General features: G+C 35.7%; 3 protein-coding genes across 4 annotated transcripts in view; 1 reads left to right on the top strand and 2 right to left on the bottom strand.

Moving 5' to 3' along the window:
- Positions 1-3,119, bottom strand: part of LOC109153075 (exocyst complex component EXO84C) — a 29,298-nt gene extending 26,179 nt beyond the window's left edge. For both annotated transcript variants that reach the window (XM_019300832.1, XM_019300831.1), the window contains exons 1-2: positions 2,827-3,119; positions 1,257-1,351 (exon numbers count right to left, since the gene is read on the bottom strand). In XM_019300832.1, coding sequence (XP_019156377.1) covers positions 1,257-1,351; positions 2,827-2,928 — 197 coding nt within the window. In that variant the 5' untranslated portion in view covers positions 2,929-3,119. The remainder of the gene's footprint in view (positions 1-1,256; positions 1,352-2,826) is intronic.
- A 6,213-nt stretch (positions 3,120-9,332) lies between these two features.
- Positions 9,333-13,218, top strand: LOC109153234 (vesicle-associated membrane protein 721-like). Its single transcript, XM_019301090.1, has 5 exons — positions 9,333-9,686; positions 10,134-10,275; positions 10,381-10,501; positions 12,067-12,129; positions 12,875-13,218. Exons 1-5 carry the CDS (start codon positions 9,494-9,496, stop codon positions 13,022-13,024), a joined length of 669 nt encoding a protein of 222 aa, XP_019156635.1. The 5' UTR covers positions 9,333-9,493; the 3' UTR covers positions 13,025-13,218.
- A 573-nt stretch (positions 13,219-13,791) lies between these two features.
- LOC109153233 (transcription initiation factor TFIID subunit 8) lies at positions 13,792-14,913 on the bottom strand. Its single transcript, XM_019301089.1, has one exon. The coding sequence runs from the start codon at positions 14,779-14,781 to the stop codon at positions 13,909-13,911; it is 873 nt and encodes a 290-aa protein (XP_019156634.1). The 5' UTR covers positions 14,782-14,913; the 3' UTR covers positions 13,792-13,908.
- Positions 14,914-18,695: the final 3,782 nt, after the last annotated feature.

Here is an 18,695-nt window from a genome sequence, read left to right as displayed (position 1 = left end):
GGAAGGATATATAAATTCAAGTTTGAGAATCCTTGAACTCTTGTAGTATCAGGAGTTGTTTATTACTTTAGTTTCCTAATACCTTACGAATCATAGAGATGGAAGGTTTCATGGTTTATCTATCAAGTTTCCTCTAGTTAGTATAAATATCCCTCACTGTTTTACACATCATATAATCCAATACAATTCAATAAATTTAATATATAATGGGGGTGTTTGTTAAAGCCTAATTTAATGAGATTACAGAAACAATCTATTAAAGAAAATGTCAAGCACTAACTCCACTGTCATGCCTTCCAAAACCCATCTGCACCCACAGATTTCCTCCATTTTCCTTTATTTCAGTTGCAAACAAAGTTTCAATCTTTAGGTGAACGCTGGGACTTAAATATAAGGGCTTTCAAATGCCCATGACAATACCTGGTTCCCTCTACACATCTTGATCTAACTTGTCACTTTTCAATAGTTCAGAACACCTTTTAAACCCCTCAAGAGTAACTTGTAATCAATCTATTCAAGTTTGTAGCAAACTAGAAACATCACATTGAAAACATATCAACAGTTCGTCTAAACCTAAGACTGGCAACATTATTGGCTTGGATGTGTATTGTTGCCAGAGTTAAAAGCCCTAAAGGGGTCCTCCAATGCTCAGAAAAAGTGTCCTGAAGAGGACTTCTTTCATATTTATAAGTTGTTCATCGAACCAATGTACCTAAATGCACAATCCCAAGCTCAATCCACAAGTTACTTTGAGCATCCCCTATTTGTTATATGATATTACATTTCAAATAATGTGGACAAAATGAGAGAGAGAGAGAGAGAGAGAGAGTATGAATGATTATCCTCATAGCCAAAAACAATAATACTGATAGATAAATAAATAGATAAAAAGACCAATCAGTCAAGTGCAGCCTGTCCTCAAAATGGAGTTTTCATAGTCAGTTTAAGTGATCAAGAGAGAACACATTGCATTAAAGTGATGGTTCCTTAACCCCATCAAATCAATATGTCCCCACAAACTCAGTCCAAATGTTATTTAGGGATTCCCACGTGTATCTATCACATATGGTCAGGACTCAAGAGGGCATGGTACCAAGAAGAATGTATTTCAGATGATTTTTTGGCAGGGTACATGTAGTTTAAAGAATGATGATGATGTTACATTCAAAAAAGCAGTAAAACACATATATTAACTACTGTCAAGTAATTCTCTGTTTGACTATTAGTCAACTTCAGCAAGTCTGATCTTGGAATACCTCAAGAAGGCCAAGCATTTAGTGCGTGAATTCCCACACATGTTCTCCACGGCATCTTTCAGTTCCAAAAGCTCAAAAGAAATTTTTCTGATTCCCTGCATAAATCAGATAGTTGATACATTAGCCTGTGGATCCTGACCAAATAGAAAGGGAAATTTAGAGATACAAGGGACTGAAAGACTGTTATTTGTTGTTTCCATTTTTCATTGGATAGGTAAAATATGGAGAACTTTTGTGCTTTAGTATAATCTCTAGAACTGAACAAAAGAGTTATACAGAGTAAAATTCAAAATGTACACATTGAACTGCTAAGTGCACATTCTTCTGAATCAAGAAGTTGGAACACAAATAAGAAATGTAAAATCAAAGAGCTAAGCATGCATGCCTCTAGAACTGAACAAAAGAGTTATACAGAGTAAAATTCAAAATGTTGAACACATTGAACTGCTAAGTGCACATTCTTCTGAATCAAGAAGTTGGAACACAAATAAGAAATGTAAAATCAAAGAGCTAAGCATGCATGCCTCTCCCTTGAATCTACCAAGAATTTAGGCATCAAACGAATGTTCTTTTTCTTCTTTTTAAGAATTTTTTTTTTTCACTAAAAATAAGAAATTGTGGATTTTACTGAAGATAAGAAAAGAAAAGATTGTCAATGTGATTTTTCATTTCACTAAAGCAATAATTTTAAAACTGAAGATAAGATAAGAAAAGAGGGACATTTGCTTAGTAAGATGAATATCTTAGTAAACACTGGGTGTAAACTTCAGCAACACATGAGAATATACACCTATATTCACTAAAATTCAACATGTCATCCTGTATCAATAGCTAAATATATTGTCATCTTATATTCATGGCGCCATGAACTTGGGCATGGATTCTAAACTTAGCCAGCTAGAAATGAGAGGAATCATATAAAGTGCAAAGGGAAACCACTTTCAAATTTTATCATGTCTTGAACATGATCACAGGATGTGCAATGGGGATCAAGTGAAATGCAAAGAACTAGAACCCAAAATTAAACAAATAGCCCATGGCATATATCAAAAGCTAAAGTCCAAGGCTAATTCTTAGCAGCTGTGAAGTTTATTTCATGCTTTATCCTTCTAAAAAAATCCATAGCTAATAATTCCATCAGTACTTCAGTAGCCAACCTAATTTCCACCATTACAATCATACTCATTCACTCACTCCGTAATTAGCAGGTTCATCTGACTCCCATTTGAGTTGAGTGTCTAAGGATTCTTTTCTTCCTAAATCCAAAAATAAATACTAAGCTCCTTCCTTCCAAAAATGCTCATTTTAGGATGCAGAGAAAGATATGCATAGCATTGATACAGCACATACATAAACAATTTAAGATTATAAGCACAATGGGAAAGAGAACCCAGCTTGGGAAAAAAAATTAATAATAAAACAAAGTAATACAGAGTAATAATGAAGAAAACCAGACAGAAAAGGCAGCTTCTTTGAATGAAATGCCAAGCAAGTAAAATTTTCAGTTCGCATTAGTAAATGATTCACTCGTTTTAGCCTCACATAAAGAAATTGGGGGAGGAGAGCGGACCTTCTCAGTGTTGGATTGATAAATGGTGTCGATCTTGGACTGAGGGGTTACGCTCTCGATTGTCGGGAAGTCATCTTCTTCTTCGCTGCTCTCTATCCTCATTTTCTCTCCTCTCCCTTCACGCTCTCTCTCTAAAAGTGTAGAACTGGCTTACCGCCTGCGGCACTGTGAAATGAGACTAGGTGAGACGAAGCAGAGAAGTCCAAAGGGAGGAGAAGACTAGCTAGCTTAGCTGCTTCAATGGAGTACACACTACACAGGGCCACGGGGGTGGGGGGGGGGGGGGGTGGAGGGCTTTCCAATTCCATTACGGAGTATGAATTATATTTATATTTATTTAAAGAATTCAACCATTTTCTTTTTATGTTTTGTTTTTTCAATTTAATGATTCTTTTGTGGGAAAAGGATCAAATAGGCCCTCAAACTTTGGCTTAAAAGTCAATTAGGTCCCTAAATTTTTTAAAGGTGCAATTACACCCATCAACAATTCATTTAGGTGCAATGAAGCCCAAAAATAAGTTAATGACCTGCTATCACAAGTCATTAGGATTCAGGCCACCTTCTGACGAATTTTCCGGAAGTGACCGGCAAAATTTTTGACAAAAAAGTGCCTGGCGACCGACGAAATTTCCGATCACTTTTTTTGCCGGAAATTTCACTGGTCACTTTTTTTTGTCAGTAAAATCACCGAAAGGTGGACTGAACCCTAATGACTTGTGATAGCAGGTCATTAACTTGTTTTTGGGCTTCATTGCACCTAAATGAATTGTTGATGGGTGTAATTGCACATTTAAAAAATTTAGGGGCCTAATTGACTTTTAAGCCAAAGTTCGAGGGTCTATTTGACCCTTTTCCCTTTTTTTTTTTTGAAAGGAATTTAATGATTCTATTATTCTTTTTTTTTTAATAAGAACTGCACACCAAACTGTAATTAGATCATCGAACTCAAAAAAATGTAATTAAGTCCTTGAGCAACACAAAATCATGCAATTAAACTCAAAATGACATATTTACAGTCTGCTAATGTGGCGATTACTGATTTAAAAATAATTTTTTAAAATAATTAATTAAAATTTATATTAAAAAAACTATAACTGTCGGAGACGATTCGTCTCCGGCAGCTTCGTCTCCATTTAAACCCATTTAATCCACTGCATCCGAGGCGGTGTTCGTGGTACGAACATACTTGACGCTTCTTGGAGGAGTAGAAAGAGACAACATGGATGGCCGAAGAGCAAGTGAAAATGCTGGTAGGATCATCGTACGTGTAACTGTATGCGGTGGAGCAAGTAGAAATCGTTGTTTATTTAATTAATAAAATACCTACTCGTGTGTTAGATAATGAGTTCCCGCATTTTCGGTTGCATCGTTCTCCTACTTCGTATTCTTTCTTACGAGTGTTTGGGTGTATGTGTTTTCCTTTTTTTGCGTCCCTATAATCGTAACAAGTTACAATTTCGGTCTACACTGTGTGTTTTCTTAGGATATCCAAATTCTTTTCGTGGCTATCGTTGCTTAGACACTAACACTGACAAGGTTTTTATCTGTCGCCATGTGTTGTTCGATGAGACAATTTTTCCTTTTGCTACTTCTATTCCTTCGCAGGCTACTGTTCCGCCGTGTGAGGTCACGTGGGGTGTTGCGCCTGTTTCAGTGGTGTGGGACTCGTTGAGCAGTCCGGCGGTGGAAACTGCCGGTCAGCATGATCAGCCGCATGTGCATCCCGTGCCCGCTTCAACTGCTAGTGCGCACACGGTCACTGACCGTGTGCATCAGCCTCGTGGTGGTCGTGTGCGGCGTCCCGCCAAAACCTAGCAACCGCAGTTTCATGTTATGGCCACTCGGAGTATGGGTCCGACTAAGCATGTGGCGTTGGTTGCTGCCACTGGTGTTTCCGAGCCTACTTGTTACTCCCAAGCCGTGAAGCATTATAAGTTGGCGTGAGGCCATGGACTTGGAGTTTAATGCATTGCTTCATAATAATACATGGTGGTCGGTTCCCTACACTCCAGGTATGAATGATGTGGGTTGTAAGTGAGTTTTTCGAACCAAGAGAAATGTTGATAGTTCGGTTGACTGGTATAAGGCTCGTCTGGTGGCTAAGGGTTTCAATCAAGTTGCGGGGCAGGACATTTTTTAGACTTTCAGTCCGGTTGTTAAGCCGACGACAGTGCGTCTTTTGTTGTCTTTAGCTGTGTCTCGTGGATGGACGATTCGCCAGTTCGACATTCATAATGCCTTTTTGAATGGCCACCTGGCTGAAACCGTGTATATGCACCAACCACCCGGCTATGAAGACGTACAAGGCGTCGCCTGGTCATGTTTGTTTGGTTTAACGGTCGCTTTATGGTCTTAAGCAGGTTCCCCGTGCCTGGTTTACGTGTCTGCATGACTTTCTGGTTTTGGTTTGTTTTACTCCCTCTAAAACTGATGTTTCTCTGTTTGTTTATTCTCGTGACAATGTTCAGCTCTACTTTCTGGTTTATGTTGATGACATTCTAATCATGGGGTCTGATTCGGCTCATGTTACTGGTCTTGTTGATAAGCTGGCCTTGAAGTTCAAGTGCGTGATATGGGTGCGCCGTCATTCTTTTTTGGGGTTGAGACGGTGCCACTGTCTAATGGGATGCTCCTGTCTCAATAGAGATACATGAAAGACATTCTCAAGTAGGCTGGTATGGTTGATTGCAAGCCGGTTTCCACTCCGGTTTCTCTTGTTAAACCTGCTCATGATTCTCCGGTTCATTATGATCATCCTACCAAGTATATGAGTTTGGCGGGTGCTCTTCAGTATCTTACGATAACTTGTCTTATGTTGTTAACAAGTTGTGTCAGCACATGCATGCACCCACCACGGCTGATTGGGCCATGCTCAAGCGTCTATTGAGGTATGCCAAATGCACTTTACACTTTGTTCTTCATGTTTGCAAGTCTATGTTGGTTGATGTCCATGCTTTTTCTGATTCGGATAGGGCTGGTAATCCGGATGATCGAAATTCCGCAAGTGGTTTTGAAGTATTCTTGGGTAATAATTTGGTTTCTTAGGTGTGTCGGAAGCAATGGACTGTGGCTCGTTCGTCTACTGAAGCTGAGTATAAGGCGTTAGCTGACGTCTCTGCAGAGGTTACTTGGCTTGTTTCATTGTCGAAGGAGATTGGCTTGCCTCCGGTGTCAGCGCCCATGTTATGGTGTGACAACTTGGGTGCCACTTATCTGTGTGCCAATCCAGATTTTTTTTATGTCTGAATGAAGCATGTTGAGATTGGCTATCATTTCGTTCGTGATAAGGTGTCCAATAATGAGTTGCAGGTTCATTTTATCTCGACTAAAGACCAGCTGGCTGATATATTTACGAAGGCTATTTCGTTTTCACGTTTTTGTTTTTTTTTGTTTTTTTTTTTTTTTTTTTTTTTGCGTAGCAAGCTCAATGTTGTAACTAGTCAACCTTGTGCTTGAGGGAGAGTGTTAGGATTATAATGGTTGTGTTAGACTTGGAGTCTCTTTCTGTAATCCTATATGAATATCTTCGGTCTTTGGTTAATGTTATGTTGAACATTCCTATCCTCATCATTATCATATATGCGTTTGGTTCGCATAATGTTAAATTACAATAGGGAATGCTAAATTATTGGAAATGGTAGATTTTTGTGTTGGGTTAAAATTGATGAGGTATGTAATATAAACATGTTTGGTTTAGTGGTTATCTTTTATGTTATAATGTTTTTTTTGTTTGTTTGTTTGTTTGTTTTTTTTTTTTTTTTTTTTTTTTTTTGTTCTTCAATACCTTTATATGTATTTTATAATTTCAAAATTAAAATAAATAAATAAGCCAATTGTAACATATATAAGTACATGATTTAAAAATAATTAACTAAGAGTTTGGACTTAAGAAACAAAATTACTTTATAAGCTAACATGACATATAAGAAATAAAATAATAAAATTATATATATATATATATATATATATATATATATATATATATATATATATAATTACAAAAATAATTAAATATGATTGGAATAAGGTTCAAATGGGTCACTGAACGTAACAAAAAAAAAATGCAATTAGACCACTGAACGAAAAAAAGTGAAATTAGGCCATTGAACACTTCAAATGTATCTAATTTCACCTGATAGCAGGTTACTATCAATTTTAGCAGGTTACCTGCTTACGTAGCAGATGAGTTGACATTTTTAATAATAATTAAAAAAAAAAAAACAAAACGACGGTGTGGCTGCTAGCCACCCAAGTCATTTTATTTTTTTTTAATTTGTTTAAAAATTTATTATTAAAAATTATTAAAAATGTCAACTTAGCTGTCATGTACGCAGGTAACCTGATATCAGGTGAAATTGCATACATTTGGAGTGTTCAGTGACCTAATTGCACGTTTTTTGAGTGTTCAGTGGTCTAATTGCACTTGTTTTTAGTTTAGTGGCCTAATTGCATTTTCAGGTTATGTTCAGTGACCAATTTGAACTATATTCCAATATGATATGTATAATAAAACAACATAAAATATATAAAATAACATAAAATATAATAAAACAACATAATATATATATTTCATAATAATTATAATTAAATGGCAAAAGTAGTAAATATGCATAGGAATCTCATAATACCTAAGAGATGTTAGGAAACCATATTTCTTTCAAAATCATACATGGAGGGCATGTTGCATCCCTAGGGAAAAGTTATACTCTATTGGAAAAGTAAGATAACTTCAACTAAACATGAGATACATCCCTTTAGATATGTTATATAACTTGATCCAAACACCCAAAAGTAATGCTGGGAGGTTTTCAAAAAAAAAAAAAAAAAAAAAAGCTAGGTATCTCTCATAAAAACTTCCTTCCTGTTATAAAAATTTTATTTATTATGGACATTATCATTATTTTTGTAACGTTTGTAACTGTTATATCATTAATTAACTACTTAATTATGTTGTGTGTGTGTGTATTCTCTTGTATTTGGATGAGTGAATGGACGAACACTCCAGGGCTTATTTTGTTCTTTATTATTCCTCTACCACTCTTTATCTACATTTCCTTTTGATCCATATATGTTTGAGCTGACGGGCTAGTTACAACACCTCCCAATTTTCTTCATCATGTGGCACAATTTAATTTAAATTATTTGGCATTTAATTAGAAGTATGTGGGATCAACTAATTCACGATACCCATGAATATAAGTCACATCTTAGAGAAAAATTAATTAGGAGAAATAGATAAATATCATTTTCCTTATCATAATTAACCTCTTAAAAAGGAAAAAATTGTACTTTTCGTCCCCAAGTTATAGTGTAATTGTAGATTTCGTTCCTAAGTATTGATTATACTCACCAACACCAATGATAACTTAGAGATAAAAAGTGAGCATGAATTCTACAATTACCCTATAACTTAGAGACGAAAAATGCAATTTTCCCTCAGAAGAACATTTCCTTTCATATTTTAAAAAATGTACTCGAGGTACTATTTTGGCTCAAATAAAAATATAGCAACCCAAAAAAAACTAATATGTTATGAAAGAGGTGGTTGCGTGAGTAGAACATAATTATCGTGTATAAAAGTCACGAATTTAATTATTATGAACACCATTTCAATCGAACTCATCTTACAAGACCTTCCTAGTGTAATTTTTATTTATTTTTTATTTTTTATAATTTGCGAGTTATTATACCAAAACATTGCGAGTTTCTCTTGTGACGAAAAGAAAAAACAAATGTTGCATAGTTTGACCATTTCTTTCTGGAGAAATAATGTTATGATTATATGATGACAAATACTAAATTTTTAATGTAAAAATTTATTGAAGATTCGGATGTTGGCTAACAAACTACCAGCTCTATTAAAAATTGTCTTCAAAAAAATAATTGTTAGTATCACACAAGATTATAATTATTTTAATATAATTATACTATGAGATGAATTGAGTTGAATTGTAAAATTTGTTAAATTATATTAAGTTGAGTTGATTTATACGACTCGTTGAATTTGTATAATTTAATAAATTAAATCTAAGTTGATTAATTAAATGAAGTAACCAATGATTTTGTGGTCTAAGTGGCATAAAGCGACCTTTTTAAAAGGAAAATAGTAAACTCATTGTAGTATCTTTTCATTTATATTTTCTTAACTTGTTAAAGCACAAAGAGTCAATACCGTTTTTACGAAAACTTGATCTCATAACTTTTCATATGGAAGAGTCACTATATGCCATGTGAACACAAAGTGCTTGACTAACAGAATTATTAGTACTTAAAATAATAAATGGAGAAGTTAAATCGGTTAAATAATTATATTTGAATTTTTTTCCACGAAAAGTATATCACCGTATCAAAAAGCAAGAATGCAAAAGAAAAGAAATGAAAGGAAAGGAAAAGAAAAGAAAAATTCAAACTTAAGATTTTAAAACTGTGACCCCCCCCCCCCCCCCCTCCCTTTTTTTTTTAATTTATTATTTTTACAACATTTTTTTAATTTTTATTTTCATATGGTTCTATCTGCTCTGCGTCTTTCTCTCTCTAGAAAGGGTAAAGGTGGTAGATTGTAGAGAGAGAAAGGGGTCTCTTTGGACACTGTTCCCTCGTCTTCGATTCAACTTTCTGAAGCGAAGAAAGCCGATAGTAAATCGCTACCGAGAGGAATCGATCGGAAATGGGGCAGCAGAAGGCGCTGATCTATGCTTTCGTGGCGCGCGGGAACGCGGTATTGGCTGAGCATACCGACTTCAATGGGAACTTCAACTCCATAGCCTTCCAGTGCTTGCAGAAGCTTCCGTCCTCTAACAACAAGTTCACCTACAACTGCGATGGCCACACCTTCAACTACCTCGTCGACAACGGATTCAGTAAGCCGTCTGTTATAGAAATTTTTTAAAAAGTTTGATTATCGTTTCGGATCGTCGAGCACTTCAGTGCTAAATTAGAGGAAATGAAAAAGGAAAATGAAAGATTTGAGTTACTAGTGCTCGGGATCGAGCTGTTTGGATTTAATCCGACGAATTATTTCACTTGAAGTGCTCAGATTTGGGGTTGTAGGTAACCGAATTGTGTGATGTGGATGCTACATATGCGAGATGTGGAGTAGGTGAATGAATCCCGGTCGATGTGATTGTTGTTAGTTGATGCTGAATTACCTTTCTTAGATTTTGATTTTATTCACTTTAACTGTGTGTTTGTTTAGCATAAAACGCAATGGTGTTTGAAGAAGGATGTCCATTCTGTTTAATTGGACCGTTTTTGTTTGGCCATTGATCACTGGAAGTTTGTAGGTTTAATGATGTGTGGTTTTGCAGCTTATTGTGTTGTTGCTGAGGAATCAACTGGAAGGCAGGTTCCTATGGCTTTTTTGGAGCGCATTAAGGATGACTTTGTATCTAAATATGGAGGTGGAAAGGCTGCAACTGCCCCTGCTAATAGCCTTTCCAAAGAGTTTGGGTATTTTATTTTGATTGTTGCTAATATGCTATTATATTCTCCATAGCAGTTTGTGACTGGTTTTTCTATTTCCCAATTTACTGAAGCGACTTTTTTTTTTTGCAGGCCAAAGTTGAGGGATCACATGCAATATTGTGCTGACCATCCTGAGGAGATAAGCAAACTTGCTAAGGTGAAAGCCCAGGTTTCAGAAGTCAAAGGTGTCATGATGGAAAATATTGAGAAGGTACGAGAATGTTGCTAATTTGGTTGCTTATAGCCAAGTTTTGGTTATCTTTTTCTATTCTTAATCTGTTGCTGGATTTGGTTCCATGAAAAAAAAAATGCTACAATATACATTGTACAAGTAAATAAAGAATATTAGACACTCTCAAGTCTCAAGAGGCAAACCCTGACCAATTTCATCCGTCAGCCCCTTCAAATGAAGTTTAATATATACATATAATTGGAGTTTGGTACTGATTTATATTTGAATGAAATATTAATTACGAAAAAGGGTCAAATAAGCTTTTCAACTATTGTTGAAACAACAATTAAGCACTTAGAACTTAAAAAATCTCCAATTATATACTTGAATTCAGAAAAATCATTCAATTAACCCCTTTTTACCTTTTTTGCCAGCACTCTCGGTTAAACGCCACATCTTTAACCACATCATACTAATATTGCTTATTTGGAATGATAATTAATATTTAATTTTTTTAGCCTTTTTTTTCATCGAGAAAAAAGATTAGACTACTTATTTGGATAACAAACAACCATAGCTGCCACCTCACTGTCACCTTCTTCCAAATCTGGGAGAAGGTGATGCTGCTCTTCTGCAAGAAGGTGGCGACACAGCATTGCCTTCTCTTTCTTCCGGATCTGGAAGAAGGCAGAGAAGGTGGGGCTGCCTTCTTCCAGATCCAGAAGAATGCAAAGGTGACACTGTGTGACACAGTCTGTGTCGCTCTTTTGGAAGGTTAAAAATGTAGTGCTGCCATGATGAAACCTTCAAGCAGTGCTGCTATGGCAGCCAAGAACTTCAGAAAAAAAAAGATGGAGAGTCAAAAATTTTATTGTTCTCGTTACTATTATTATATTGGACAATAGACACCATGCATAATGACACTTAAGCAAAAAATTGGCCACATCATCAGTTTATTACAGTCAACCTGTTAATTAGTGTTAAAAATGGTTCAATTCATCAATTGCACTTCTTTTTTTTTCCCAAGCTTAGGGGTTTAATTGAAGCTTTTTTAAAGTTTGATGGCCTAATTGTTGTTTCAACAATAGTTGAATGACTTGTTTGACCCTTATCTATATTTATAATTAATCTAACATTACGTCTGTATTCACATGCTATGAAATACTTGATTGCTTATAATCATGGGAGATTCAAACAGTTGATGAATCTGAAACAAAAAATAAAGAAAAATAATTCTTCCACTCCACAAACTTACTCTCAACTTTTACCCCCACTTGTGTTCAAATTTTATTGGAGAAAAAAAAAAGAATGAATAAAAATCATGACCCCCCCTATTATACAAAGCATGCCACATCATAGGGAGTAGAAAATGGGAGTAGGAAATGGGAGTACATGTAGAATTACTCAATAAAGTTGAGTGCTATCTGACCTCAGTGTATTCTCTATCTGTTTCTTTGTCTGAAGTTTCTATCCTCTCAATGTCACAGCAGTGTGGGAGCACCAAATAGCCTGTATTAATAAAATTTTCTACTATCCTTTTTCTTCCAGACATTCAATGAGGTTCATGAGAGCTGATATACCTTGTTATCTATGTTACCTAATAGGTTCTTGACCGTGGTGAAAAGATTGAGCTTCTTGTGGATAAGACAGAGAATCTTCACCAACAGGTTTCTCTCTTTCTCTCTTACATTTATGGAGAGTTTGTTTTCTTTCTTTTTTTCTTTGTATTTTTTTTCCCCTCTATTGGTTTGCTTTTTTTTTTTGCATGTACGCTGTTTTCCTTGTATTATTCAACAAATTGAATGTTGCATATAACTCCTTGGAACATTTCTTTCATCTGTGTTTCATACCTCCTAAATTTATTTGCAGAATGATTGCAAATGCATAAACCTTGTCCAGAGAAACTTTGAACGTAGCAAAGTGATATGCCTGCATTGAGTACTGACTACTAAGTCCGTATTTACCCAATTTGATAATCAAGAAAAAGATGCTTTTTTCTTATTATTTAGCCTTAAAAACCTTCCTTTTGTTTCTCTTTGGTGTTTAGCCCTACTTGTACAGCTGAGCAAAATAAGCCAAACCCCACACCCCCAAAAACTGAGAAAAGCAAACAAATATTTTTAAATGGTCATTATAAATTAAACATTAGGTAACATTAGCTGCCCAATGACCCTATGACAGTGATATGCTAACAAACTGGTTTCAGATACTAAAAATGAGTACTTAAACCTTCATTACTCCTCACACTTTGCTAAATTCTAGCTGCAGTACTCAAGCCTCGTAACGCTACTCAGTGACACCATAATCTTTTTGTTTTTGCATTTAACATCAATACTAAAGGTTCTTGCTTTGCCACTTTATCTGGCATTAGTTCACTGGTTTTAATTTTCAGTAACTTTTGGTTTGAAACAGGCACAGGACTTCAGGAGCACTGGCACGAAGATCCGTCGGAAAATGTGGCTGCAGAACATGAAGATCAAGCTGATAGTGTTGGGAATTATAATAGCCCTGATCCTCATCATAGTCCTATCTGTTTGCCATGGGTTCAACTGTGGAAAGTGAGCTTGTTCTGCTATGATAATATTTTGTAGAGGACACTCCATTATTATGTCTTGCATTTTTTTTTTCTTTTTCCATGCCTCTTGAAATCAAATATGTAGTAAAGGACACACACCTGCCTTATTAACAAATTGCCACCATCTTCTAAGAAGTGTTACCCTTTTCATTTCACTCTTTATTGCTACATTCATTTTTAACTTTGGTCTTCCAACTTGCATTCTATCTCAGTGGCCTGTAAGCTGTAATGCATATTAGAACATATTTTAAGCTCAGATTAAGACTCTGTTTAGTATACATAGGTAACATAGCTTATAAGCTAGCTTAAAGCTGAAAAACAAAACAGGGCAAAATCCCAACTTATCCAACTGGATGTAATTTAAAGATGGAAATTTCTTGCTTACCCATTGCCAACAGTCAGAATAATTCATTCTGCAGGTAATGCAATGGGTTTGATTCCTATAAAACAATATTGTGTGATTAGTAAGTACACTTGTAAATTATTGGTTGTTCAAGGGCTTTCATCTTTTGCTTTTGTCACCTCTTTTGATTTGCTTTTAGCTGATATTAAAGATCACTTTTGCTCTCTTTCGTCAAACATTGTCAAACGTTCTGCGAACCGGACAGTCCATCTCCTTGCAAGGAGTCCGTTTCTATGTCTGAACGTAAGGAGTGATTTTCTGCCCCTCCTTCCTTCATCTGTAATACTCTTTCTTATGATTTAATATAAGCTTGTTCTTGTTTTCAAAAAAAAAAAAAAAGTACACTTGTAATAAGAGCAACTGAGAAAATTCTATCACTTTTACCACGTGAACATGCCTTACATTACTCATATTCTCACAGATTGGCTATAAAATTTGCTTTCATTATTCTCCAAACATCTCTCATTGTCATGACAGAATCATACTATCAGAAGGCCGACTTAATCTGAGATTGTTTGGGATGATCATAGATTTTGCCATCTTTGAGCTCTTTTTCTTCTTCTTATTCTCCTTCTTTCCATCATCTCCATGATTCTCACATGAAACCCTCTTCCCAATCCCACCACCTCTACACACTCCAGCTGTACTCTGTTCAATCCCATCATTCCTCCCTTTCTTCTGCAACAGCTTGAACTTTACTCTGATTCTCTTCACAGGCAAGTTCTTCTTCTCCTTCCCTTCTCTTTCCACTCTGTTATTTTTCCATTCCCAATCTGATTCGGACTCCTTTTCCTCTTTCATTCCCGTACCAAACCCCCATTTCGCCTCCCCCTTTTCCTCTTTCTCAATCTCCGGCACAGAAGGCAACCACTTCGGAACGTGCCTAAACCTTCCCTCGTTATACTGATCCACGCCGCCGCGCTTCGGCAATTTTACTTTCTTCCTGAAAAACGTATTCCTAGGCAGAGGCTTCGCGAACGGCGTCTCCTCGGTGTACTTCACGAATCTCTCCAGCTCTCTTATCAGCGACGAGCTCAATGCGTTGCTCGTCGGTATCGACGCGCCCTCGAACCCCTGCACGGAGTTCAGCTCCTCCAGCGACGCAATGACGTCTAGGAGGTTTGCCTCCGTACGGCCGCGGGAGTTCGCGGACGAGGCGGCGGATTTAGCGATCGCTCTCAGGTATAGACCGGTGACGTCGGTTAGAACCGCGAGCGCCGAGGCTTCCGCCGCTCCGTACCCCACTGTTCCGCAGATCTGCGCCACCGCTACTCTGGTTACTGCGGAGGCGTAATCTGATTGCGGCGGAGCCTCCGCGGAGGAGTGATCGCGCGATTTCATGGCGAAGGAGAGTGTATTGTAATACCGAAAGAAGAATGATTATGAAGGAGATTGAACGTGGGGGAAGTGGGAGGAGGAGCAGTTTTGTTCATCTGAAATTATAACCCTAGAATGTCTCTAAATATATGCTAGGAAAACGAAAATAGTAATTACTATAATTATTTTAAATAATTTCTTCCATTATTATATTATTATTATTGTATTATAACTACTCACAAAGTCATAATTTTACTATTTTATTTCTCATGATTACTAGTTTCACAACTACTATTCTTTTTCTAGTGTAGAAGCTACGTGGGTACATGGCATGAACCTAAAGAGAGACTTAAAACGGATTGGACATTTTTTTTTTTTTTTTTTGGAAAATAGAAGGACTAGATTAATTCAAATTCGTAGATAACACATTAAAAATGATATGTGGAGGGTTCGTAAACCACTCTAAATAACCTGGTATAGAAATAGACTGTCTGATTCGCAGATCGTTTAGCAAAGACTAAATTACGGTGAGTAAATACACTCAGTAAGTTGTTAATTTCCTGCAAAACAAGATGAAAAGAAGAGTTTCCCATGTTTGCATTGAGCCCTTGTACCACTTCGAGAGAATCGGTCTCCATGATCACTCTGTTGATGTTGATAGTTTGCAGCCAGTTAGGAGATTCTCTTATTGCAACTGTCTCAGCCTCTTTTAAGGTGTAAGTTCCTTTTCATTGGGTGCCTCTAGCTGCCACGAAAAGGTCTTGATCATTCCTAAAAACACACCCAAATCCCATACGGGCTCCCTGTTTATCAATAGCTGCATCTACATTCAATTTTAGAAAGCCATGGTGAGATTTAGTCCAGTGTTCTTCTGATACCACGCTTCTCCGAGTTTCTTGATCATCTGTTGTAGCCTCCTTCCAATCTGCATAGTATCTGGTTCCTCCAAAGGATGTTGTTTCTTAGAGTCTAAATGTTTCAACATACCACATAGAAAGTGCCCAGTTGATTGCTTAGCTTGTTAGAGCACTTGCCACTTTGATGATCCAATCATTGAAGCTGTCACATGTTCCAGGCAGGGTTTGAATTCTGAGAAGATTCCAGCAAGCACCTGCAAAATCACACTCGACGAACTGGTGGAAAATAGATTCCTTTTTTCCCACTACTACATAAAAAGACACATGTCATTGCAATTGATCTGCTTCTTCCTTAGATTAGTAGTATGAGTGTTTGACTACTATTCTTCAGGTGCACAAGCTTGTATCTCTTGCATTCAGAAAAAGAATTTGATATGATGGGAAACTAAATATCATAATCAAGTAGAGGATACATTGAGGGAGAGCATCTATGATATGATATGATCCTGTCCGCATGTTGATTTTGCTAGTACATATAGGATGACAAATTAAACAAATCGAATTAGAAAAAAAAAAAAAAAACACCCCCGAATTGGTTGGCAGATTAACAACTCAAATCTCACCACATGTTTCACCTAAGAACTCATTTGTACCTGAACCCTAGCTCATATATATATATATATATATATATATATATATATATATATATATATGGAAGGGATTAGGTGCATTTGTTGCTTCCCGTGCGGATGTGCGGTGAATTAATGTGCGTGAGGTTTATACTTAATGTGCGTGAGATTTGTACTCAATGTGTCTGAGATTTGTACTTAATGTGCGTCATGTTAATATGCGTGAGTTTTGTACTTAATGTGCGTGAGATTTGTGTTTAATGTGCGTGAGATTTGTGCTTAATGTGCGTGAGTATTTAAGAATTACGAGTTCAGAAGGAAGCAGAACAGAAACTCACGCACATTAACGCCCAAGTTTCTTGTTACTTCTTCCTTCAATTTGGCCATGGATTCTGGATTATCAGCTACCTTCAGTGCAGTTGAATGTTTATATAAATGACGCACGCACAGTAAAATTTGCACAGTAGCTAAGTGTGGATTTCTATTGTATTATTCCCATAATTCTTAACCACCATAGTCCGCCTCCGCATCATCATCTTCAGAGAGGGGGCAAATGGCTACTGGGGATGGGGAAGAAGCTGACATCAATATTTTCTGCTACATTTTACACATTCACGCACATTAAGTACAAATCCCAGGCACATTAAGCACAACACTCACGCACATTGTGTACAAATCTCACGCACATTAATCCACCGCACATCCGCACGGGAAGCAACAAATGCACCTGATCCTTTCTATATATATATATATATATATATATATATATATATATATATATATATATATATATATATATATATATATATATATATATATATATATATATATATATATATATATACACACACACACACACACACACAAGCATTTCTTATGTGTGATGCGCAAAAAATAGGTGTCAATATTAATATTTTAGTTTAAAATTTTAAATTTATTTAGATTTTAGATATTTAAATTATTGTAAATAATAATAATAATAATAATAATAATAATAATAATAATAATAATAATAATAATGATAATGATAATGATAATGTAAAACATTTCTATAAATTTAATATTTATATTTTAAAAAATAACTAACATATAACCCCAATATATAATGTGTATATTATTATTATTATAATTATTGAAAATAAGAAAATATATGGTGGATGTATGTGGATGATAGCAATAGTGGAAAAGGTAACGGAAGTTATAACGGTAGGGGTATGTTTGTCCAAAATATTATATAGTACAACATTTAAAGCATAATGTATCATAAAACTTAACGAAAAAACGGACATAAATGAAGGGTATAACCTTCATCCACACTTATTATGTTTTTAGATATTTGCAACTAATGCAAAGAAAATTCAAAGGATGTTGTTATTTGTACCACCCTCTAGTCAAAAGTAGGTGTAAATCGTATTGAAATTGTTAAAATAGTAAAAAATTCAACAATCTTATAAGTGGTGTAAATAGCCATAGAAGTGTTCATATCGCTATTTACACCACCTGGTTAAATGCGATTTACGAGATTCTATTAATAATTTTCTAATTAAAAATTTAATTAATTAAAACATTAAAAAACCAATCCCTCGCCTTCTCACCGGAGAAGACAACTCAATTGCCTTCTTCGGTGAGAAGGCAACCCCTCGCCTTCTCACCAGAAAAGGCCGGTGAGAAGGCGAGGGGGAAGGGGGGTTTAATGTTTTGATTTTTAAATAAAAATAAATAATAAATATTGTTTTTACAAAAAAAATATAATGTTTGACTATATTTAATGAAGGTGGTGCAAATAACAATTTTCTATTTACACCACCTATAAAGCTATCACACCGTTTTGATTTTGCTCCTTTTCACTAAACATGGGAATTTGGACCAACACTTTTGATTTTGCCTACACTTTCTTTAATGCATCCATCTAGATTTGATGTATATGTATGTATCTCTTCTTTCTTGGCCCCTAACACAGGCAATTACAATTGCCATGTGAACCCCTTCCTGAAAGAACATAATAAACATCACTATGCATAGAATCATGGCAATCATTAAAATATGCACGGGAATTAAAATTCATGCGCTCCTCTTACTTAATTAGTGTTAGTGTTAGACTTTCAGTTGGAGTGCTATAAGTTTTATTCCTTACCTCTTTAAAAACTAGCTAGTCCTCTTCTCATTCTCACAACTTTAAGTTGCTAAATGAAAAATGAACTTAGACAAAAGATATAGAACTTAGGAAAGCAATATAATGAGCATCCATGGATAGTATATGTTTACTAGGTGGTATAAATTGAAGATATAGACAAGGACATTATATTTGGGATTAAATTGATCGGAGGATTACATTATTGTTTCTTCATATTTTTATTATACATAATACTCTTTTATGCAAATGAAATACAATTTACATGCAAGAGATCATGATATCGTAATGTATCTTTTGCTAGCTAGTTAGAGTATTGAT

This window comes from Ipomoea nil, unplaced genomic scaffold (assembly GCF_001879475.1).
Source record: "Ipomoea nil cultivar Tokyo-kokei standard unplaced genomic scaffold, Asagao_1.1 scaffold2480, whole genome shotgun sequence".
NCBI classification, from domain to species: domain Eukaryota; kingdom Viridiplantae; phylum Streptophyta; class Magnoliopsida; order Solanales; family Convolvulaceae; genus Ipomoea; species Ipomoea nil.
This window is presented reverse-complemented; position numbering and strand designations above follow the sequence as displayed.